The sequence below is a fragment of the Lagopus muta genome, chromosome 3 (assembly GCF_023343835.1).
Source record: "Lagopus muta isolate bLagMut1 chromosome 3, bLagMut1 primary, whole genome shotgun sequence".
NCBI classification, from domain to species: domain Eukaryota; kingdom Metazoa; phylum Chordata; class Aves; order Galliformes; family Phasianidae; genus Lagopus; species Lagopus muta.
This window is the reverse complement of record NC_064435.1, coordinates 47887402-47911488: the sequence shown is the minus strand read 5'-3', so window position 1 is coordinate 47911488 and position 24087 is coordinate 47887402. Positions and strand designations below refer to the sequence as shown.

At 43.6% G+C, this 24087-nt stretch overlaps 1 protein-coding gene across 2 annotated transcripts in view; it reads right to left on the bottom strand.

The window, feature by feature from the left end:
• Positions 1-21244, bottom strand: part of SMCHD1 (structural maintenance of chromosomes flexible hinge domain containing 1) — a 78271-nt gene extending 57027 nt beyond the window's left edge. For both annotated transcript variants that reach the window (XM_048939745.1, XM_048939746.1), the window contains exons 1-3: positions 20846-21244; positions 3706-3781; positions 3087-3248 (exon numbers count right to left, since the gene is read on the bottom strand). In XM_048939745.1, coding sequence (XP_048795702.1) covers positions 3087-3248; positions 3706-3781; positions 20846-21022 — 415 coding nt within the window. In that variant the 5' untranslated portion in view covers positions 21023-21244. The remainder of the gene's footprint in view (positions 1-3086; positions 3249-3705; positions 3782-20845) is intronic.
• Positions 21245-24087: the final 2843 nt, after the last annotated feature.

The following is a 24087-nucleotide window of genomic DNA, read 5'->3' as shown; positions in this document are numbered from 1 at the left end:
AATCCCAGTTATCTGACACCAGCTGCTGTTAGGAACAAAATGAACTAGGCAGACGCTGAACCAAAAAAGTGTATTTTGGGGGGATGGATGGAAGGTAGTAAATGCAGGGCAGAAAGAAAGGGGGGTGACAAAAAGAATAGTACTTAAAAGTACAGTTGGTGTTTACAGATACTGATGAGATTCCTCTGAAAAAGAAATAGATGTGGGAAGTTCTGTGCTTAAGTCTTGATATTCATGTATTTTTCTAGACAATTTTGAGCATGCTGGGCTGGACCTAAATCATAGAATCACAGAATCCTTAAGAGTTGGAAGGGACTTTTATAGATCTAGTTCAACTCCCTTGAAATGAATAGGGACATTTACAACTAGACCAGGTTGCCCAGGGCCTGATCCAGCCTCACCTTGAAGGTCTCCAGAGATGGAGCATTCACCACAACGCTGGGTAAACTGTTCCAGTGCCTCACCATCCACTCTGAAAAAGATGTTTTCCTTATACCTGATCTAAATCTACCCTCTTTGAGTTTGAAACCATTTCCACTTGCTCTATCACAACACACCCTGCTAAAGAATTCATTCCCTTCTTTTCTGCAGTTCCCCTTAGGTACTAAAGGTCTATCAGGTCACCACAGAGCCCTTAGCCCCAGCTCCCTCAGCCTGTTCTCAGGAGAGGTGTTCCATCCATTGCATCATTTTTGTGGCCCTCCTCTGGACACACACCAACAGGTTCATGTCTCTCGTGTACTAAGGATTCCGTATCTGGATGCAGTACCCCAACTGAGGGCTCATCAGCACAGAGCAGAGGGGCAGGATCATCTCCCTCACCCTGCTGGCCATGCTGTTTTTGATGCAGCACAGGATACCGATGGCTCTCTGGGCTGCAAGAGCACATTCCTGGCCCCTGTTCAGCTTTTCATCCACCAGTACCAACAGTTGTTTCTTGGCAGGGCTGTGCTCAATCCTTTCATTCCCCAGCTTGTATTGGTAGTGGATGTTGCCTCAAACTGGTGCAAGACCGTGCATTTGGATTTGTTGAACCTCAAGATGTTCATCTGGGCCCACTACTCAAACCTGTCAAGGACACTCCAGATCACATCCCATCCCTCTGGTGTGTCAACTGCACTACACACCTCGGTGTCATCGGCAAACTTGCTGTGGAGGCATGTGAGCCCACTGTTGATGTCACTGATGAAGATATTAAAGAGCATTGGCCCCACCACCAACTCCTGGGAGATGCCACTCGTCACTGATTTCCAGATATCGAGATATCGAGCCATTGACCACCACTGTCTGGACTAGATTCTGCAGCCAGTTCTTCATCCATCGTACATTCCACACATCAAATCCACATCTCTCCAATTTGGAGACAAGAATGTTATGGGGTACAGTGTCAAATGTCCAGATAAATGACACTGGTGGCTCTTCCCTTGTCCAACGATGCAGTGACACCGTCATAGAAGGCCAATAAGTTGATCAAGCTGGATTTGCCCTTGGTGAAGCCATGCTCCTTCTCCCATATCTCCATCCTGCCTTCCATGTGCCTCAGCATATTCCTGCATGACCTGCTTCGTGATTTTTCCTGGCACAGAGGTGACACTGACAGGTTGGTAGTTCCCAGGGTAGTTCCTTTTTGCCCTTCTTAAAAATGGACGTGATGTTACATTTTTTCCATCACCAGGGACCTCACCTCATTGCTGTGACCTTTCAAATATCACTGAGCATGCCTTGGCAACCACACCAGCCAATTCTCTCCGGACTCTGGGATGCCTCTCATTGGGATCTGTATAACTGTGAATGTTCAAGTTCCTCTGATAACTGTGAACCTGATCAACGCTTTCAGTGGGAGAGATGTTGCTCCCCAATCCTCTCTGACCAAATCAAACGTTTGAGTGCTGCGTGATGAGCAAGGTATCAGAGAAGACCAAGGCAAAAAGTTATTAACTACTTTAGCCTTCTCATCGTCTGTTGTCACCAGCCTGCTTGTGACTACCACTCACTAGGGGCTGCATGCCCTCCTGGACTTTCATTTTCTTTTTAAGGTATCTATAGAAGCCTTGCTCCTTCTGGCATCTTTAGCCAAATTCAGTTCAAGCTGCACCTTGGCTTTCCTGACCCCATCTTGACACAGCCTAGCAGCTTCCTTATACTCTTCCCACAGTACCTGTCTCTGTGTCCACTGCCTGTGTATTTTCTTTTCACTCTTCAGTTTGACCGGCCGGTCTCAGTTCAGCCATGCCAGTCTCTTGCATTCCTTTCCTGACTTGATACATCTGGAGATGCAGAGCTCTTGCACCCTGAGGAAAGTCTCCTCAATGATCTGCCAGCTCTGCTCCATACCCTTGCCTATCAGGAAAGTTTTCCAGGGTCTTCCATTGACCAACTCCCTGAAGAGCTGGAATTTAGCTTTCCTGAAGTTGAGCTTCCTAATTTTACTCTTTACCTGTCTCGCTATCCCTCCGGAGCATGAACGTAACCATAGCATATAATACATAGAAGTATATATTTAAAAAGTAATCATAGCTACAAACAAAATTTTTAGAGAAACCATAAACGGAAAGATTTTTTTTTTTTACAGTAGAGGAATACAAAATGCTTTAAGTTACATATTTAATGCATGAGTTAGATAAAAACTGAAGAATATATAATTTAGGTAATACTTGTTCTCATTGGTAAAAGCTAAGCCCTGTAGAACCAGAAATGGAACAGTAGAAAAAAATTCTATAGTAACTTGTATTAAAACTAGTCATCAAATTCAAACAAGTTCCATTTTAAATACAAGAGACAAAGCTTGATGATAACAATGATGATCTAAACTGATGACATTTGCAAGATTATCATCAAGATTAAAGTCATTTTACATCTAAAATACCCAAACTTCTTACAGATGTATTTAGGTATACCTCTGTAAAAATGGCCGCATATGAAACCAGATTAAGTCATTTCTAAGAGAGCAATTTATTTAAAAAGCTTAGCTAAGTTTCCTTTTACAGCTAAGACTACATTTTTTTTACCAGCTACTACTGAAATTGCATTGTTCTTAACCACCACAGTCATATAAACATCATTAATGCAATATTATTTATACTTACGCAAAGGATTTTGCCCTTCACTGGCATAGTATTCATACATGCCACTTTTGACAAGTGTATCATAGTGGGGCAGGAAGTCAATTCTCTCCTTTGTTGCTGAAAGCAGGGTTTGGTCAACTGACTGTAGTAGATAAAGAGTAACTCCATCCTGAACAAGTTCTTCTGCAATTAAGACAAAATATAAAGTATTTTGGAAAGTGTTCAATGTACTATCCAGTTTATCTAAAACAGTACATGTTTAGCCACAGATAATCTCCGTATTTGCTTAAGTACTGACAACTCAGCCTTCTGGCAAGAGGTCCTGATTAAAAAACCTTTGCATATTTCCAAGCTAAATAATGCAGGTTTTCTTTGGTAACAGCTATTTATGAGCCATTCCTTTCCCAATTATTTACAGAAATCATATTGGAAGTAGAAAATTCACTTTATATAGCTTTTATCATACTAACTAGCACTTGCTAAAAACTTTTTGTAAAATCCAATTTTGTAAAATTCTTGGCAAATTATTTCACAATTTTTATTTCCAGTTAATTAATGCATGTAATTGTGTAGTCACCATGTGATCTTTACAATCAATATAAGAGGTGCCTGTATTTATTTTGCTATCTAAGATACTTACTGAAGTTGTCTTCTGTAATTTCTTTTCTGTTTGTTGTGGTGATAACAAAGTTTTCATCAGAAGATATGTCAAATGCCTACAAGATTGGAGAAAATCTAGTTACGATCAGTTAGTCCATTAAATATTCAGATAAATGGAAATAACAATGGTCTTTCCACTAACTTTGCCAGAAAATTACTAAAAAGTGTTCTGACATTTTTTCCACATTAATTCAGAAGTAAAACACACTTCAATTCCATAATTTGCTTCCTCAACTTAGCTGGAGTTCTTTGCTTTCTTAACTACTTAAACATTCAAGGAAACAAATAGAATTTTTAAAGAGGAACTCTCTTATGGGCAACCACCTTGGAGACGGAAGAATAAGACTGAACAATTCTACTTCAGACTAAGTAAAACATCAATAGTAAATATCTAATGATCCATATTTAACTGCACTCTTAAGGCATCAAACCAAATGCTTATTATAACTGGTTACATGTGAAAATATTGTTCTCTAATTTTATCTGAAAAAATCTGAGCAAATTTCAGAAAATTATTTATCATTAAAACACTCCATTCTTCTACAGCTAACTAATTTACTACTCCACCTCTGAAAATGATTGAAATTTGACGTTCAAGAAAAGATTTTTCATGGCACCAGAACGAACCCATTGACACCTGGTTACTTCAATGTTGGGACAGTGGGGCCAATATTCAGATAAATGGAAGATCTCCAACTGGGAAGCACTGCTAAGAACTCATCCAGACAGAGGTCTGGATGGGGCCTTCACCCTCTGAAAGCAAATGCTATTAGCTCTAAAGGAAAAATATCCCCTCAAAGAAGATCTGCTGCCTGAGTTAAAGAAATGGACTATTAGAGAAAAAGGCATCCGTTATTTGAGAGAATTTGCCATGATTAAAATGTTACACGACCCCACATCAATTCCTGAAAATCTACACCAAGAGCATGATCCTGAGAGAGTCAGGTATACACCAACCCAAGTATGTGGCAAAAATTTGTAAGAACTGCATCAGAAAAGTACATCTTTGCACTAGCAGGAATGTATGACAGAGGGCAAAGAAGACCCTTTTATTTGAACCAATAATTAGACTTTACAATTTTGAGCTATATTTAACCCCTCCACAAACATATATTTCAGCCATTTCAAAAGTAACTGAAAGACTGCATAGAATGGAGTGTAAACAAGAAGATACGATGGAGGAACTGTCTACCATGCTTCATCATGATGAACCTGTGGTGGCATCAGAGACACCTAATGAGGATCAGGATACTAGAACAGTGTACCTAAGAGGCTGACCAAATTGATTTCCTCCCCACCTGCATCATCCAGTATCTCAGCTATTAAAAGTAGACAACCTTCTGCTTGAGCAACTGACAATAGTAAGACTACATCGCGTACTGCCTTTTGAAAATACCTACGTGAGCATGGAGAAGATGTGAAGAAGTGGCATAAAGAACCCACTTCTACATTTCAAGCGTGGGTAAAAGAATTACAAGACAGATCAACCACCAAGGCAAACTCCTCTAAGAAGGTGACTGCTCCAGTTGTCGCGGGACAGGGCAAAAGCTCTAAGTGCCCTGATCATGACTCAGGGGAGGGAACAATAGAGGTAATAATTAGAGGCCCTGCCCTCAGATGGAATGGGGGAAGAGAGGGTGGAAGGGATGACAGAGTGTACTGGACTGTGTAGATTCGACAGTATGGCACATCAGAACCACAGAAATATGAAGCACTGCTAGACACTGGTGTGCAGCGCAGTGCACTCTAACACCCTTAAGTCACAAATGGACAGAGTTTATATTTCTAGAGCCAATGTGGGTTCCAAAGAGTTGACTGTGCTGGAGGTCAAAATAAGCATCACTGGTAAAGACTAGCAAAAGCATCCTATTGTGACTGGCCCAGGGGCTCCACGTATACTTGGTATTGACTATCTCAGAAGAGGGCATTTTAAAGATATCAAGGGGTATTGGTGCATCTTTGGAATAGCTGCTGCAGACAGAGAAGACGTTAAGCAGTTGTTTGTTTTGCCCGGCCTGTCAGAAAATTCATCTGTGGTGGGGTTGCTACAAGTAAAAGAGCAACAGGTATGAACTGCTGCAAAAATGGTGCACAGACAGCAGTACTGCACTAACACGGATTCCTTGTTCCCTACATGTAAGCTGAGAGTCAGCAAAACTCACTCACCTTTTAACAGCCCGATATGGTCAGTGCGTAAAGCCAGTGGAGAATGGAGGCTGACAGTGGACTACCGTGGCCTGAATGAAGTCACACCCCCACTGAGTGCTGCTGTGCCGGACATGTTAGAGCTCCAGAATGAACGGGAGTCAAAAGCAACCAAATGGTATGCCACCACTGACATTGCTAATGTCTTTTTCTCCACTCCTTTGGCCACAGAATGTAGGCCAGTTTGCTTTTAACTGGAGAGGTGTTAAGTATACCCGGAACCATTTGTCCAAGGGGTGGAAGCCCAGCCCAACCATTTGCCATGGGTTGATCCAAAATGAACTGAAACAGGGCAGTGCTCCTGAGCACCTGCAGTATATTGATGATGACGTGTAGGGCAACATAGCAGAGGAAGTTCTCAAGAAAGGAGAGTAAATAATTCAGATCCTTCCGCATGCTGGTTTCACTATTAAACGAGGCAAAGTGAAAGGACCTGCCCAGGAAATTCAGTTCCTAGGTATAAAGTGGCAAGATGGGCATACTGTCACATCCCAATGGATGTGGTCAACAAAATTACTGCTGTGTCTCCACCCACTAATAAGAAAGAGAAATAATCTTTCTTGAGTTTATTGGGCTTTTGGAAAACGCATGTTCCAAACTATATCCTCATTGCAAGCCCCCTTTATCAGGTGACGAGGAAGAAGAATAATTTTACACAGGGTCCTTAGCAGCAGCAGCAGGCTTTTGAGCAGATTGAGCAGGAGATAGCCCAAGTCATTGCCCTGAGGCCAGTATGGACGGGACAGCATGTAAAGAACATCCTCTATACTGCTGCTGGAGAGAAAGGTCCCACTTGTGGAGTTTGTGGCAAAGAGCCTCAGGAGAGACCCAAGGCCGACCCCTGGGATTTTGGAGCAGAGCATACAGGGGATCCGAAGAGTGCTACACTCCAACTGAAAAGGAGATCTTAGCTGTGTATGAAGGGGTTCGGGCTGATTGCAAAGTAAAGAAATGCAGCTCCTTTTAGCACCTCAGCTGCTGGTGCTCAACTGGATGTTTAAAGGAAAGTTTCCTTCCACCCATCACGCTACTGATGCTACTTAGAGTAAGCAGATTGCACTGATTACACGATGAGCTCAGATGGGGAACCTCAGTCATTTGGGAATCTTAGACGTGATCATGGATTGGCCTGCAGGCAAAAAGTTTGGAACATTACCAGCAGAAGAAGCATCGCGTGCTACAGGCTACATACATTGTATGGCCCCACCATACAATGAACAGAAAATGAAAAGAAATATACCTTGTCCACAGATGTATCATGTCGTATTGTGGGGAAGCATCACAGATGGAAATCTGCTGTGTGCATTCCTACACAAGTTGCAGAGGCCACTGAAAGGAAAGGATAATCAAGCCAATTTGCAGCAGTAAACGCTGTCCAACTGGCCTCAGATTTTGGTGAATAGGAGAGATGGCCAATGCTTAATCTTTACAGTAACTCATGGATGGTGGCAAATGCCCTATGGGGGTTACAGCAGTGGGAACAAAATAACTGGCAACAAAGGGGTAAACCTATTTGGGCTGCCGAACTGTGGAAAGACATTGCTGCCCGAACAAAAAATATGGTTATAAAGGTGCGTCACACAGACGGTCATATGTCCAAGAGTAGGGCTACTGAAGAACAACAGAATAACCATCAGGTAGCTCGAGCCGCCAAAACTGAAGTGGCTCAAACACATTTGGACTGGCAATGCAAGGCTGAATTATTTCTAACTTGGTGGGCTCAGGAGATTTCGGGCCATCAAGGGGGAGATGCAAAATATAAGCGGGCTAGAGACTGAGGGGTGAACTTAACCACGGATGCTATTGTACAAGTCATTCATTACTGTGACATATGCACGACAATTAAACAAGCCAAGAGGATGAAACCTCTCTAGAGGAAAGGGTGATGGCAAAAATATAGAGAGGCATGGCAGGTTGATTATGTCACCTTATCATGAACCCATTATGGTAATCATTACATGCCTACCATGGTGGAGGTAACCACTGGGTGCCTTGAAACATATGCAGTACCCCATGCTACTTGCCCGAAACACCATATTAGGTCTGGAGAAACAAGTCCTGTGGTGACATGGCACTCCAGAAAGAGCTGAGTCAGAGAATGGGACTGATATCAAAACTCTCGTGTAAACACTTGGGCATTGAGTGGATTTATCATATCCCCTATCATGCACCAGTTTCTTGTAAAACTCAATGATACAATGGGTTGTTAAAATCTACACTGAAAGCAATGGATAGCAGAACATTTATACACTGGAAGAAGCATTTGGCAGAAGCCATTTGGTTGGTCAAGACTTAAGAATCTATCAATGGAGATAGTTCTGCCCAGCCCAGCTCCCTACATACTGTAGATGGAGATGAAGTCCCTGTAGCGCAAGTAAAGAGCGTGTTGGGAAAAGCAGTTTGGGTCCTTCCAGCTTCTGGAAAGGCCAGACCTCTCCATGGAACTCTTTTTGCTCAGGGACATGGGTCCACTTGCTGGTTAACGCAGAAAAACGGGAATGTTCAATGTGTACAAAGGAATTTGATGGAGTGCAGTCAGTATTTCCATGTATATTATATTTGCGTGTGTGTTTAATGCATGTTAATTATTGTTTGTTTATATATATTAAGCATGATGCAGTGATATAGAATGAGGTGTGGAATGTCATGGTTCTATGATTTCTTATTGGTATTTCACATTATAACACCATGTGCACTCAGAGTTAAAGAGTTAACGCTACTTCAGACTGAGCAACTAAAACAGCAATATTAAATATCCAGATGGCCCACATTTAACTGTACTCTTAAGGTATTAAACCAAACACTATACTCAGTTACACATGAAAATATTGTTCTCCAATTTTATCACATGTGAAAATCTAAGATTGCTTTTAGAAAATTATTTACCACTAAAACATTCCAGTATGTTTTTCTAAAGCTAACTAATTTGCCTCTGCAGTCTCCAACTTGTGACTATGTTTCTGCTGCTCTGTACTTTTTATTCTGTTTTCCACATACCTCTACACACATGGCTCTACATGCCCTAATCTCTGCATCTTGGCATTAATCTCTCTATAAAAATAAGATATCAAATATCTGTATTTTTACTGCCTTTCCAAATCCTTGAGAATCAAGCTCTGGTGAAAGCCAACTCTTCTTGTTTAACTCTATCAACCTCCAAATACAGTGGTCACAATACCTACAAGAGCTTTCTCTTAGCTTGATCTTTCTCTGAAGTTCTCGCATTACATGCGGCAATTTACTATCACCATTTCCTACTGCTCTTTTTTCCTACCCTCAGTGCCCAAACTGCTGCTTAAAGTTGCATCAAGTAGGTTTGCTTTTTGTCTTCCAATTATCTTTTCTCTAGTTGTTAACCATGTGATTAAAAATACAGTTAGCATCCATCAGCAAAGTTACCAAAATACTTCAACTGTGGTCCTTGGTCAGCAAAGTAACCAAAATACTTCACTGTGGTCCTTAGTCAAACTGTCCCAATATCTACTCTAAAACGTAGAGAAAATTGCAAGGAATTGGCTAGAAAAACAACTACAGCAGTTTACTAGGAGCCATTTAACCTACCTGCTGAGCAACAGATACTAACTACACCTGAGGGTGTATAAGTGCATATGGCAGAGTGCTACAGAGGTGATCAGTGTGGGAGAGGATCATGAACTGCCCTGAATCAGCCACAGCCCATAAAAGATGGCTCTCAAACAGATGAGAACAACCCACTGTGCACCAACACTTGAAACACTCAAAAGAGCACATGGTGCTTCTGCTCAAACAAATTGGAGAACAAAAAGAGAAGACACCAGAAGCAGCAGAAGAGATGTACAAGAGGAGACATGGCTGAAGCTCGTGTGAAAATTATCTGAAAATACTAAAAGCTTTTGCTGGTGAGAATCTATATTGGTTGCTCTGAAAATAATGCCTCATATTTATTTCCACGGGAAGTATAACATACACAAGGAACACAATAACACTGTTTGATGGAGGAAATTCTCAGTTGCAAAACAGTACTCATCATCACTGGCACCACCATTTTCATCAGCGAAAAACAAGAACCTGCCCGCCATGCTGTAAGAATCTGGAACAATTTTTGACTCCAGGCTTGTTCAGTGGCACTCATCTGAGACACAGCCTGCTCAACAAACTTTTGGGGTCAATACTTACCATGAGCACAGTAATAAGAGAAGCATACAAGGCTGGGCGACCAGGAGAAACCATTCTTGGCTGTTGCTCCTTTTGGCCATTCAAGCTGACTTATGGGAATTGTCTTGGAGGAGAGAACCACCATGCAGTCAATCATAGAATCATAGAATCATAGAATCACCAAGGTTGGAAAATACCTAAGAGATCATCCAGTCCAACCGTTCACCTATTCCCAATAGCTCCCACTAAACCATGTCCCTCAACACAACATCCAGCCTTTCCTTGAACACCCCCAGGCTCGGTGACTCTACCACCTCCCTGGGCAGTCCATTCCAGTGCCTGACCACCCTTTCTGAAAAGTAATACTTCCTCATGTCCAGCCTGAATCTCCCCTGCCGTAGCTTGAAGCCATTCCCTCTGGTCCTATCACTAATGACACGAGAGAAGAGGCCGACCCCCAGCTCACTACAACCTCCCTTCAGGAAGTTATAGAGAGCAATGAGGTCTCCCCTGAGCCTCCTCTTCTCCAGGCTGAACATTCCCAGCTCCTTCAGCCTCTCCTCATATGGCCTGTGTTCCAGACCCCTCACCAGCTTTGTTGCCCTCCTTTGAACACGTTCCAGGGCCTCAATATCTTTCTTGCAGTGAGGGGCCCAAAACTGGACACAGTACTCGAGATGCGTGGGCATATGGGCATATCTAGGAGCCCACCACACCACAATCGCATCAACTGCCGATTACCCAATGGAGGGTCATGTACTATGAACATGCCGTTGCCCCTGACAAACAAAACATAAATGCCCCTGACAACTAAAGGAAGCCCTGACAAATCAAACAGAAGTGCCCCGACAATCAACTGCTGCCCCTGGTAACCAACAGGACACTACAAAGAGGATAAAAACCCAAAGAATTTCAAGGTAGAGGAGGATAACCCCTCCACTGAACTGCAGTCAAGCAGGTCAATGAGACATCACTGACCAACTTGCTTCCCTGTGGAATGAGACATCTCTGCATTCCTGGTGGTAACTATTCCAGCTTTGTAAACTGCACTCCAGGATTTCTCTCTTTACTACAGCTAACTTCCCCATCTTCCCTGCAATCATTAGTTGCTTAGCATTTATAATAAATCATCAGACAGCATTTAGCCTCATTTGCCATCTCAATCTTCATAAGGGTATACATATATAACCACTTCCTCCAATAAGAGCAAAACACACGCTTGTAAAAAATCTGCACTAGTGGAGGTGACCCACTGCTTCACAGTTGCTATGATGGTGTCATCGCTGGGTAAATGTTGCCCACATAGTCCATCTCTCATTAGTCTGAAGAGATGCAAGTCAGGAGCCAAATCTGGACTACACAGTGGGTGTGGAAGGACTGTCCAGTCAAGACTGGCAATATACTCCACATTCTTCAAACTGGTATGGAGCCTGGCATTATCACGTTGCAAAAGAAAGGGGTTCTTCTTCTGTGAACTGACTCTGAAAGTTTTTGAGCATCCAGCTTAGTCAGCATCACAATGGAGCAGTCAGAGTTCACTGTTTGCCTGGGTTACAGGAAATTCAGAAGGATCACCTCCTTTCCCATCCCAAAAGGCAGTGCACATCACAGTACCCACTGAGAGCTGTGTCTTGAACTTTTTTTTGCCAACAGGGAATTGACATGCCACCACTCCATGGATTGCTGTTTTAACTTCAGCTTGCAGTGATGACACCACGTCTTGTCACCAGTAATGGTGCAATCCAAGAAACTGTCACCTTCAGTCTTATTCTGGCTCAATACAACCTGACAAACTTGCATACGGCGCTCTTTCTGTTCCTGTGTGAGTATGCATGGGAACCACCTAGCACAAACTCTGCTATTTTCCAACACTGCCAACATTGTTTGCAATGTACTGAAACCAATCTTCAGCTCTGTCACAGTTCCCTGATTGTAATCTGCAGATTCACAAAGGTGAGCTAAGATGACTCTTCGTTCCATGACAGCTGTGCATGGCCATCTGGAACGCAGCATCTCTTCCATATCGCTATCACCACTGCTGAAACACACCACCCACTGCCTCACAGTGCTCACAATCACTATTTGGTCTCCATAAACACTCAGCAAGTGACAATGAATGTCAATGGGTGCAATTTTATCTGCACAGAGGAATTCAGTGGCACACCTTTGCTTCATATACACTTCCATGTCAGATGCCATTCTGTCAGACTGCCCCTCTGCTGCCATCTGTCACACAACAGGTAACGGACTAGTGGGAAGGCTCAATCTCTACTGCCATATCACCAACATCATAAAATAGGAGGAACTACCTTTGGAGCAGCCCTTGGACTTTAACCATATACTTTATTTAGTTATTCTTTGTGTCAGTGTGGGGACCACACTGTGATTAATGTACCTATAAAGTTGGACAAGACTTTCTGACTTTCTGCTTTTCTGATGCAACTCAACCACATCCATTAAACTTCAAATATACTAGCTGGTTACTGTCAGTACTGTTAGGGTGCTCAGCCATTTTCAAGTGACTCACAAAGCACCCATGTCAGAGTAGGGAACTTCTCCCTCCCAGCCTCCCAGGGCTTGACCTGTACAAGAGCAGAAGAAAACCAATAAGGAACATGGATAAGCAGCAGAGAGAAACCCTAATGAATGTGGTCCCAACCTTCCAGAACACTGTTACAGATTTTGCCTCTGTATTTGCTGTTTGCTTTGGAAATGATGCTAAACAATGAAATGTTCAATTTTGTGTGTATAGCATCATATCTTGGAGTAACATGGATAGACTTGATCACTGAAGGAGAAATAGCACATAAAGATACACAATCATTGATCTGCTTCTAGCAGTTATATCTAACGCTGGAAGAAGTATAGAATACTGAGTGTCATCTTTTCAAACTGTCTCACTAAAGAACAGCTCAGCAAGAAGTGACCTGGGGGTGTTCGTGTCTGCAGCTCAGTGTGAGCAGAAGTGTGCCCAACAGCTAATAGGGTGAAATAAATTATGGGCTGCAGCACAGCCAGCTGGTCAGAAGAGTGATTCTCCTGCTGTATTTAGTGATGGTGTGGTCTCACCTTGAATACTGTGCTCAGTATAAGACAGATAATACAGTCCTTGTGAAAGTACCCAGAGGAAGGCAACAAAACAGATGGTCAAGGATATCGAGCTGCCTTGTCTGGAGAAGTCAAGAGGCGACCACACTGCTCTCTACAGCTCCCAGAGGAGGGGAGGCAGAGGGAGGTGCTGGGCTCTGCTCCTGGGAGCCAATGGCAGGACAGGGAATGGCACAGAGCTGCCAGGAGAGGGTCAGACTGGGCACTGGGAAATGTTTCTTTTTCCCAAGAGGGGTCAGGCCCTGAAGAGGCTCCCTAGGGAGCTTCCTACAGAGGTGGGTGGCGCACGCCCATGCCTGTTAATGTTCAAGGCACTTGGAGAATACACTCAATAACACGCCTTAACTTCTGGTTAGCCCAACTCTATGCATACACAGACACAAAATAGCAAACCATAGAGTACAGTATCTTTACAGAAGATATTTAACCCCTTACAACCCAGACTTTCCATCTCAAAATGTTGTTTCTAATAAGTAACTTCAACACCTTTAAAATGTTCTCTCTCCTCCTACAGTAAACATTCTCAGAATGCATTTATCACTTAGTCATCCTGCTTTATTATTGAAAGAAATCTGTTAGATCAACAAGCGGACAAAACTACAAAGGATTTTATTCTGAAATCACAGATTTTCAACAAAACGAAACGAAACCAACAACTAAACAACTATTTTTCACTACTACCTACTGGATCTTGAGATTTTTGTATTATATCTTTCAATTATTCTTATGACTGAAAAATATTGAGGTCATTCATAGCAAGATATAAACAGCTGATATAGAAACTAAGATCTTGCTAGAAGTGATTGGGAACAACCATAAATAATAGCTCCAAAGAGTGCTAATCAGATAAATACTTCCATTCCTCTGTTGGATCACTCAGTTGATGCCTAATAGTCTGCTAGGGATCTGTTTGCACGGACGGATCTAGAATTTAGCACCCATGGTAGCAGAGCACATATAATAAGCACTTTAAGGCAAGCTCATCTGGATACGATTAATGTCACAACAAAAATAAAGAACATCTTTTGATACCAACAGTCTCTACAAAAACACACACATCTGAAACAGATGGAAATAATTTATCAGCATTTCTCAAAGCTCAGAGAATTGTACATTACAGAGGAATATCCAGTAGCCACTGCACAGATACACATATTCCCTACAGGCAACCTATTTACAAAACAAAAACAAACAAAAAAACAGACAGTAGTGAAGGTCATTGTTCTGAAACATTCTCCAACCATTCTTTACTGACAATCACCTCAAACTAAAGACTAAATTGAACAAGATAAAACAGGAGAACTTGGTGTGTCTCATCCTCTGTATCACTTTTACATTTCTCTACTTCCAGAAGTTCAGTTGACACAAATATTTACAAAAAGGTGGTGCAAGAGAAACATTAAGTATCTCATTATATATTTCATCATTGAATTTTATTATAACTTTTTTATGCAATATCTTCAATTAAAATATCATCAGAATTATATTGGAAAAAAATACCATCACAACAAGAAAACAACAACAGAAGGTGACTTCATAGCAGAAGCGTTCTATAGAAACCACACATGTAGTTCTATGAAATCTTGTCCATAAGAGGAAGTTTACCTGTAGATCTTTCCAAGATTTGTAGGATCTAAGCCTAGGGCTCTAAAGTTCATGCAAAGAACATGCTGTCAGTAGACTTGTTCAGTATCCATACAAACTTTCACTGGAAAATCAACAAGTCATTCTGTCTAAAACCAAAACCACAAATGCTGAAGAACACAGATACCACAGTTTTGCCATTGACTCTGTACAGCTACTGTCATGAAAACATACAGTATGTCATCATTTGTTAGAGATAACAAGCAAGAATTTGGAAGCCACTCTTCAAAACTGAAAGTACTTGTGGGCATGCAAAAAGCTGCACCTGGATAAATAATACTCAGGGAATGAAGATCCATGTATCACCACTGTTCAAATCTGAGCAGGAACTTAAAAACCACATGCTATTAGAAATCAGTCAATGCACTCACTCATTTACTAATGTAGTACATATCATAACATAGTACCCAAGTGCACGGTTATGCAAATTGTATCCTCTTCCTACTGCAAAGTCCGCAACAAAACCAAAGATGCTACACATAAGCACTTCAGCAAAGCCTGAGATACAACATGGCAATTCTCTTGGAAAAACTTAAGTACTGCTCAGACTTACGCACCTGCCTTAGGTTTTGTGTATGTACAGCAAGTTTAAACAGTGTGTTTCAGTTCCTTGATAAATAACACAACATAGGCTTTATAATACAAAATTACAATAATTGGAAGGTGGATTGATCTCATTATTAAGAATTAAGCACTCATACTGTGCAAATTTATCAAAACAGCATTTTAGTATGGTACCAAAACAGCACATTAAAAGATGTAAGAGTTGCCCTCTAGTGATACGCATTCATTCATCACAAATTATGTCATTAAACATTATCCATTAAGCATTGGCAAGCAAGTATTCACAAAAAAAATAACACTTCTTTCTTGAGTTCCCCATACTACAGCTGTGTTTCTCCCTTTCAATGAACATCATTTTTGCCGACCAGCATACTGACACACTGGAATTTGTCTTAGTTAACTGGAAAAAGGCAGAATGGAAGGATACAATGAGAAGCTCAACAAAAGACTTAACAAAAATTTAAAACAAAATTATTTTGTTTTATTGGGATGACTGAATTTTAAGTATTTCCTTAAATTACAGATATTTACCTTCTACGCACACACACATTTCTTCAAACCACAAGATCTCAATAGCAATGAAAAGTGTCAAAAGAATTAAAGACTCAATTATAAACGCCTTCCATCCATATCTAAGTGCTAATACTAAATTCAGTGCCAATAGTTCTCTTCAGTCTCATACTTCATTTCAAACATCGTTTAGTATGATGCAAAACTTTTATGGAGTTTTCAACGCAGGTCTCTCTACTTAAAAACAAACAGTGTGACCTTGAAAAGAACCTGGAAGGATCCCTACTAGCTCAGCATTAAAACAAGGTGCTCCTAGCAATTCGAGCCAGAGAACTTCAGCTGAAAAGAGACATACAACAATCCAAGCCCCTCAGTAGAGGTAAGTATCTTCCAATGATAGAATCCCAGAATTCTTAGAGTTAGAAGGGCCCTTTAAAGGTCATATAGTCCAACTCCCCTGCAATGAACAGGGACACCACAGTTAGACAGGTTGCCCACAGTCTGGTTCAGCCTTGCCTTGAAAGGCTCCAGGGATGAGGCACCAAACACACACCTGGGTAAACTGTTCCACTGCCTCACCACCCTTACTGTAAAAAAACCTTCTTTCTTATATCTAACCTAAATTACCCTCTTTGAGCTTGAAACCATTTTCCCTTGCTCTATCACTACAGACCCTGCTAAAGCATCCCCTTCATTCCTGTAGCTCCCCTTTAGATATTCACAGGTCCCTATCACATCACCACAGTCTTCTCTTCTCCAGGCAGAACAGCCACAGCTCTCTCAGCCTGTCCTCATAGCAAAGGTGTTCCATCCACTGCATCATTTTTGTGGCCCTCCTCTGGACACACACCAACAGGTTCATGTCTCTCCTGTACTGAGGACTCCGTGTCTGGATGCAGTACCCCAACTGAGGGCTCATCAGCACAGAGCAGAGGGGCAGGATCATCTCCCTCACCCTGCTGGCCACAATTCTTTTGATATAGCCCAGGACATGGTTGGCTTTCTGGTCTGTGAGGGATCATTCCTGTCCAGCTTTTCATTCACCAGTACCAAGAGGTCTTTCACGGCAGGGCTGCACTCAATCCTTTCATCCCCCAGTTTGTATTGGTAGTGGATGTTGCTCCAAACCGAGTGCAAGATTTGGATTTGTTGAATCTCAGGAGGTTCACCTGGGCCCACTACTCAAACCTGTCAAGGACACTCCGGATCACATGTCATCCCTCTGGTGTGTCAACTGCACTACACAACTCAGTGTCACCACCGATGAAGATATTAAAGTTGGAGTTGGTCCCAGTACCAACTCCTGGGAGATGCCACTCGTCACTGATTTCCAGATTTCGAGATATTGAGCCATTGACCACCACTCTCTGGACTAGATTCTGCAGCCAGTTCTTCATCCATCGTACATTCCACACATCAAATCCACATCTCTCCACATCTCTCTCTGCCTTATTGCAGTCCAGATAAATGACACTGGTGGCTCTTCCCTTGTCCAACGATGCAGTGACACCATCATAGAAGGCCAATAAATTGATCAAGCTGGATTTGCCCTTGGTGAAGCCACGCTTGTTCTCCAATATTTCCATTGTGCCTTCTACATGCCTCAGCATAGATTCCTGGAGCATCTGCTTCATCATCTTTCCTGGCACAGAGGTGACCCTGACAGGTTGTCAGTTCCCAGGGTAGTTCCTCTTTGCCCTTCTTAAAAATGGAAGTGACGTTGCCTTTTTTCCATCACCAGGGACTTCACCTCATTGCCATGACCTTTCAAATATCACTGAGTGTGCCTTGGCAACCACACCAGCCAATTCCCTCAGGACTCTGGGATGCATCTTATTGAGATCTGTAGACTTGTGGATGCTCAAGTTCCTCGGACAGTCACAAACCTCATCCATGCTTACAGCGCAAAGGATGCTTCTTCATCAATCCTCTCCTACCAAATTGAACACTTGAGGGCTGTGCAATTAGCAGTTAACAGAAAAGACCAAGGCAAAGAAGTACCTCAGTCTTCTCCTTTTCTGTTGTTACCAGTTTGCCTATGTCAGTCACTAGAGGCTGCGAGTCCTACTGGATCTTTGTTTTCTGGTTGAGGTACCTGTAAAAACCTTTCTTGTTCTTGCTGGTATTCCTTGCCAAGTTTGTTTCAAGCTGGGCCTTGGCTTTCCTGACTCCATTCCTCTAAATGTCAGGATAAATGGTGAAGGATAGTTATAACAAAATACAAGAAAGTGTGCAAGCAATGCTGGTGTGCAAAGAAGTGAAAATTTCCTATTTCATTCACTTATCTCAAACTTTTGTTGTTCTGGGGACTGAAATTCTATGGAATACTCCACATAAATTCAACAGTACTGAACTCAAGAGTCAAGCTTACAGAAAATTTTAAATTAGTGGAATTCGGCTTTAGGATCACTGGAAGGAAGAATAATGAATACTATATACACTCCTCTCTCAAAAGGAAAGATGAATTTGTATGCATATAAAGCCACATCCAACCACATTGTCGTGCATTAAGATATTGTTAGGGGGCAGTAACAAAATTCCTTTGGTGACAAAAATATGATTCAAAACAAAAACAAATATTAGCTTCAAAACTGAATAATGAATATTTTAATAATAAACAATACTTTCCATGACAATAATCTGAGGAAATGAATACATGCCTAAACCCATCTCTTAGCAGCTGATTCTTCTGTCTGAACCACCAGTTACTTAGCTACAGAATTTGGGATCAAAGATAGCAATCATACTTAATACCCTTTCAATATTTACCATCTCCTTCAACTCCCACGTGACCTGATACCTATTTTCTCATGCTGTATAAACATTTTTCCAGCAGAATTAGTTCCAACAGCTTAACTTATATACAGCATCTTTGCCAAGCAGTACCATTCTCACAGCCAGTTTGCAGATGCATGGCCACCCTTGCTGCAACTGTGACAGCACAGCAACTCAGTCTCATGACAAACTGCATATGAAAGTATACCCACAGACAAGCCTGCACTAAGCCTGAGCCATCAGACAGGATAAACATAGGAATGAACATTGCTAGATACACTGCATACGACTAATATTGCACTCAGATGGTCTCTACTAGCTTTAGTTGGAATAAAAAAAACACAACATTCTTTTTCTTATCTAAATTCAAAGTTTATCAAAAGGATGTCTCTTCTTGAACTTATTACTTACAAGATGCCAGAAATGCTTCACTTTTGAGTAGTACACATGGAAAAACCCAACATGCAAAACCACCAGAGGCACTGAGATGCCAGAGCGCTCTTCCAGAAGCCTAACAACAGACCTGCCCATTGTCAATGTGCTACACATCACATCTCAGTCTTCCTGGACACATCAAGTCTGGCAGCTTCCCCCCCATCAGTATTTACCGGCTCCATCAAACAATCCACCCAGACACACAGAGGTGCATTCGAAGCCAGACGTCCACAAGGCGCACAATGAAAGCTCCGAGGTATAAAGGGTCACCACAGAGAAATTAGGGTCACCAGAGAGAAATTAGCTGCAATGGAGGCAGCTCGGACACAATTCCCAGGGGCACTGCTACAGAAGCTCTTTCCCTAAGGCAACAACGCACAAGATATTTCAAAGCATCAGCTCTACTATTGTGAAGAATTAGCATCTCAAAACAAGACTTACTACTAGAGCCACCCAAAGAGAGGTCGGTGTGGGAAGGAATTTTTGCTGACTCTAAGCACCCACAGTTCCAGCCAAAGTGCTGCCCAGATGCAGGACAAACCAAGCACTTTTCTTCAGAAATATACAGCCTAATGAACAAGGTGCTAATTGCGCTGCATAAAGGAACTAAACTCAAGCATTTCAGTAGAACAAATCAGCGCAAAATTTACAGCTGATGCTTCCGTTTGCTTCACAGTGTAAAGGACTGTTCAATAAGTTTATGGCACATACAGAGGTCACTCCAAAAATAATACCTCCCATTTATTTCCATGGAAAATGCAATAGACACAAAGAGCACAATAACATTATTACAGAAGACAGAGCATATTGCCAGCTACAAACCAGTGTTTTTCAACACAGTCACCACCATTAGTTATGCATTTTCAGAAAATTTGAAGAAAAGCCTGCACGCCACGTTTGCAGTTATCTGCACCAGTGCAGGTGATCCACTGTCACTGTTGCCACTGCTAAAACGTACCACCCACTGCTTCACAGTGCTCACAGCCACTGGCTAGTCTCTATGTCCAGCAAATGTCAATGAATGCCTCTTTTTCCACATGGAGAAAATTCATTGACACACCTTTGCGCGTGCTTTCATGCAAGTTGCTATTCTGTCAGACTGCCCCTGTGCTGCCATCTGTCACTCGGCAACAACATGCAACGGAATACTGGTGGGAAGGTTCAGCCTCTACTGCCAACATCGTGAAATAGGAGGCATTACTTTCGGAGCAGCCGCGATAACACCCTCAGCGAAGAGCACGGAGACAGAAAACGGGCAGCAGCAGCAGCCGCTGCCGGCACTCCGAACTCAACGCGCGGACGCAGATCTCCACCTAGGCGGAGCCGGAAGGCAGAGCGAGCCGCTGCTTCGCAAAACGAAAGAGGGCCGAACGCAGCGCGAGGCAGAGTCCCGCGCAACCAGCAGGCGGCGCTCGCCGCCGCCACCTTGGACAGCACAACGAGCCACGCTCCCACCCGCCGCGGCGCTCGGAACTGCCGCTCAACGGTTCCCCGCGCGGGGGCGCCGCCGTGCGGTTGCCGCCGCCGCCACCCAACGGCGAGGCCGCCCCTCCGCTCGACGCCGGGCGGAGCGGGCCTGGGGGCTGCGCGCGGGACCGCGGCACGGGCTCCCTCCCCGGCTCTCCTCGGCCCTCCCCGTGGCGATAACGGCGACGGCGGCCGGGGCGCCCGCACCTGTCCCTGCCGCGCGCGGGGCGACGAGTTACGACGCGTTCCGTTACCCCCCTCCCCCCGCCGCCCTGCACCTGGCACACGGCGCTGCGGAAGCCGCGGTAGTTGTTCTTGCCGTAGCTGAGCACTTTCTCGTCCTGATCCGCCTGCTCCCGGCGCCGGTCGAAGAGAAAGACGGTGCGATCCCCGCCTCCGCGTGGAGACAAATGCATCAGCTTGCGGGCCCCGCGGCTGCCGCCCGCCGCTGCCATGTTGGGAAGCCGAGGAGACGGAAAACGTCTGGCAGCGATGGCGGCAACGGCGGCGTTTGGCGCCTACCCGCGAGCTCCCCCGTCTGGCGCTGCGTTCCTGCCGAGCGGAAGAAGTCGAGGAGCCGGAAGGGAGCAGAGCGCGCGGCTCGAGAGCGCGCTGCGGCCGAGAATCGAAACCGCGTCTTGGCGCCGCGACCTCGGAACGGGACCGCGCTGCGCCACTTCCGGGGCAGGACGGGAGGCGAAGGGCCGGCACCGCCCCCTGGATGCGCATGCGTGCTGGCGCCGGCACCGCGTGCCGTTCGCCTCGCCAGCCGTTGAGGCTGCGGGCGCCGCCGCCGCCTCGTCGGGGCAGGGCTCAGCGAGCCGCGACCGTTGTCCTCACTCGGGCACTGAGGTGCAAAGGGCTGCTCACCTTCCTTGGCGTGAACGGTCAGACCTGTGATGGTCCCCATGGCGTGGCAGCTGTAGCTTGTCCCTCACTGCCCATCCAGTTTTTTTCTGTCTGTTGTATGGACACTGAGGTGTCAGCTTGTCACTGCCACGTGCTCAAGTGAATTAGCTTCTAGTGTGCCTTGGGAACTGCCAAGTTAGTATAGAGATACTTACAAAAATACTATCACAGAATTACAGACTCACTTTAGCTAGAAGGAACCTCAAAGCCCACCCAGTCCCACCCCATGCCATGGGCAGGGCTGCCCCCCAGCAGCTCAGCTGCCCAGGGCCCCATCCAACCTGACCTTGAGCACCTCCAGGGATGGGGCACCATAGCTTTTCTGGGCAGCTGTGCCAGCACCTCACCACTCTTGAGTGAAAAATTTCATCGACATCTTATCTAAATTTCCCCTCATTTAGTTTAACACTATTCTCCCTTGTCCTGTCATCATCAGACTGTGTAAAAACTTTCTCCCCCTTCCTGCTTGTAAGCACCCTTCAAGTACAGGAAGGCTGCAATGAGGTTTTCCCAAAGCCTTCTCCTCTCCAAACTAAACAAGCCCAACTTCCTCAGCCTTTCTTCATAGAAGAGGTGCTACAGCCATCTTCGTGGCCCTCCTATGGACTTTCTCCAAGAGCTCCACATCTTTCCTGTACTGGGGACCCAGACTTGCACACAGTACTCCATTCTGCTTTATATATTTGTATCCTTGGATCAGACATCATAGTACCTACAAAGCATTTTTTTTTCCTTTTTTTTTTTTTTCTCCAGATACCCTCCATCCACTCAGCATTCCTGCTTTCTCAGAAGTACTCCTCTTTGCACCAGGTAGGATCAGATCTCAGGATGCTTGCTGTCTGGCTGCCCCTGGCTTTTCTCAACCTCATCGAGTTGGGATGGACTTCATCTGCAATAGAGAGAACTGTGTTATACACTGCACCCACCCCTCTCTGCGCTCTAAATTTATCAGCAGTAATAACAGATGTTGAGACTGCAGCATAATACCTGTAGAATCCCATTTATAAACAGCCTTTCTGTTGAAGATGGAAGTGACAATTTCCCCTTGGCAAGCAACTCTTCAATTTGTTTTGAATAAATATTATTGTTTTCTTACTTTTTTTTCCTTAGGGAGAAGAGTAATTTTTTTTTTTTTTTACATGTTTCCACTGAGTAGGGTACATTGAAGGAATTATATAAATAATTAAGGATTTCATGTTCACTTCTGTTTTAAGGTCCACAACTGCTTTTAATTCTTCTTCATGTTGAATGCATTGAAAGTCTTTGCATTGTTGAATATACAACACTAATGGCTTCTGCACGTACACCATTTTTGAATACCACAGTAACTGAAAATCTGTCATTGAAATAATATTTCAAAAAATAAATAGTCTTTCAGGAACTAGCAAAACATACTTGTCAGGAACCTGTCAAGTCCTTTTGCCATTCAGAAAGACCTGGGCAGACTGGAAAGTTGGGCAGAGAGGAACCTGATGAGCTTCAGAAACAGCAAATGTAGAATTCTGTACCTGGTGAGGCATAACTGCATGCATCAGTGCTGGCTGGGTGCTGACCTGCTGAAAAGGAGCTCTACAGAGAAGGACTTGAGTATGTTGGTGGACAAATGGTTGGCCATGAGCCAGCAGTATACCCTTGTGAACAAGAAGGCCAATGGGATCCTGAGGTGTCATAACAAGAATGTGGCCAGCAGGTCAAGGGAGATAATCCTACCCCTCTACATTGCCCTGCTGAGGCCACATCTGGATTGCTGTGTCCAGTTCTGAGGTCCTTGGTTCAAGAAGGAGGGAATTTGTAGAGAGCCCTATGAAGGGCTACAGAGATGATGAGGGGCCTTTCTAATGAGAAAAGGCTGAGAGATTTGGGGCAGTTCAGCCTGGAGAAGACTGAGGGGCAGATCTCATCAATACTTACAAATATCAAATGGGTGAGTGTCAAGAGGATGGGGTCAGGCTCTTTTCAGTGGTGCCCAGCAACAGGAAAAGGGGCAATGGGCACAAATTGGAGTGCAGGAAGTTGTATACGAACATGAGGAAAAGCTTCTTTACTTTGAGAGTGACAGAGCACTAGAACAGGCTGCCCAGAAAGGCTATAGAGTCTCCTTCTCTGGAGGAATTCAAGCCCCACTTGAATGCTTTCCTGTGTAAGCAACCTGCTTTAGTGGCGCATTAGACTGGATAAATTCCTTTCCTACTCCTATGATTCTGTGATTTGTGATTTATTCTAGCCTATGCTAATAGCTTTTCCTCCTATCATAAATGATAGGGTCATTGTTGTGGATGCACTTTATAAAGTGACTTAGTGAAGGAAATTCAGTAATCAGAATTTATGCATCTGTATTTCTGGAAAGTGCATCCTGTGCTTCTAATGTGGTTAATTTAGAGAAACTGAGCATGTTCTGAGTTTTGTGTGTTATTACTGCACCTACAGTTCATTTTGTCATGCTGGAATTTGTTCATATATTCCGAGTTTGGCCTTTCAGTACTGTAATTGAGCATTGCAATTTTAAGAGTTTCCTCATTTGCAGTAATTTTGGAAAGATGTCTAGGCAAAGGATATGTAAGAGTAGTAAGCAGAAACTTATTTATTTGTATTCTTTTATATGAAGGTGACA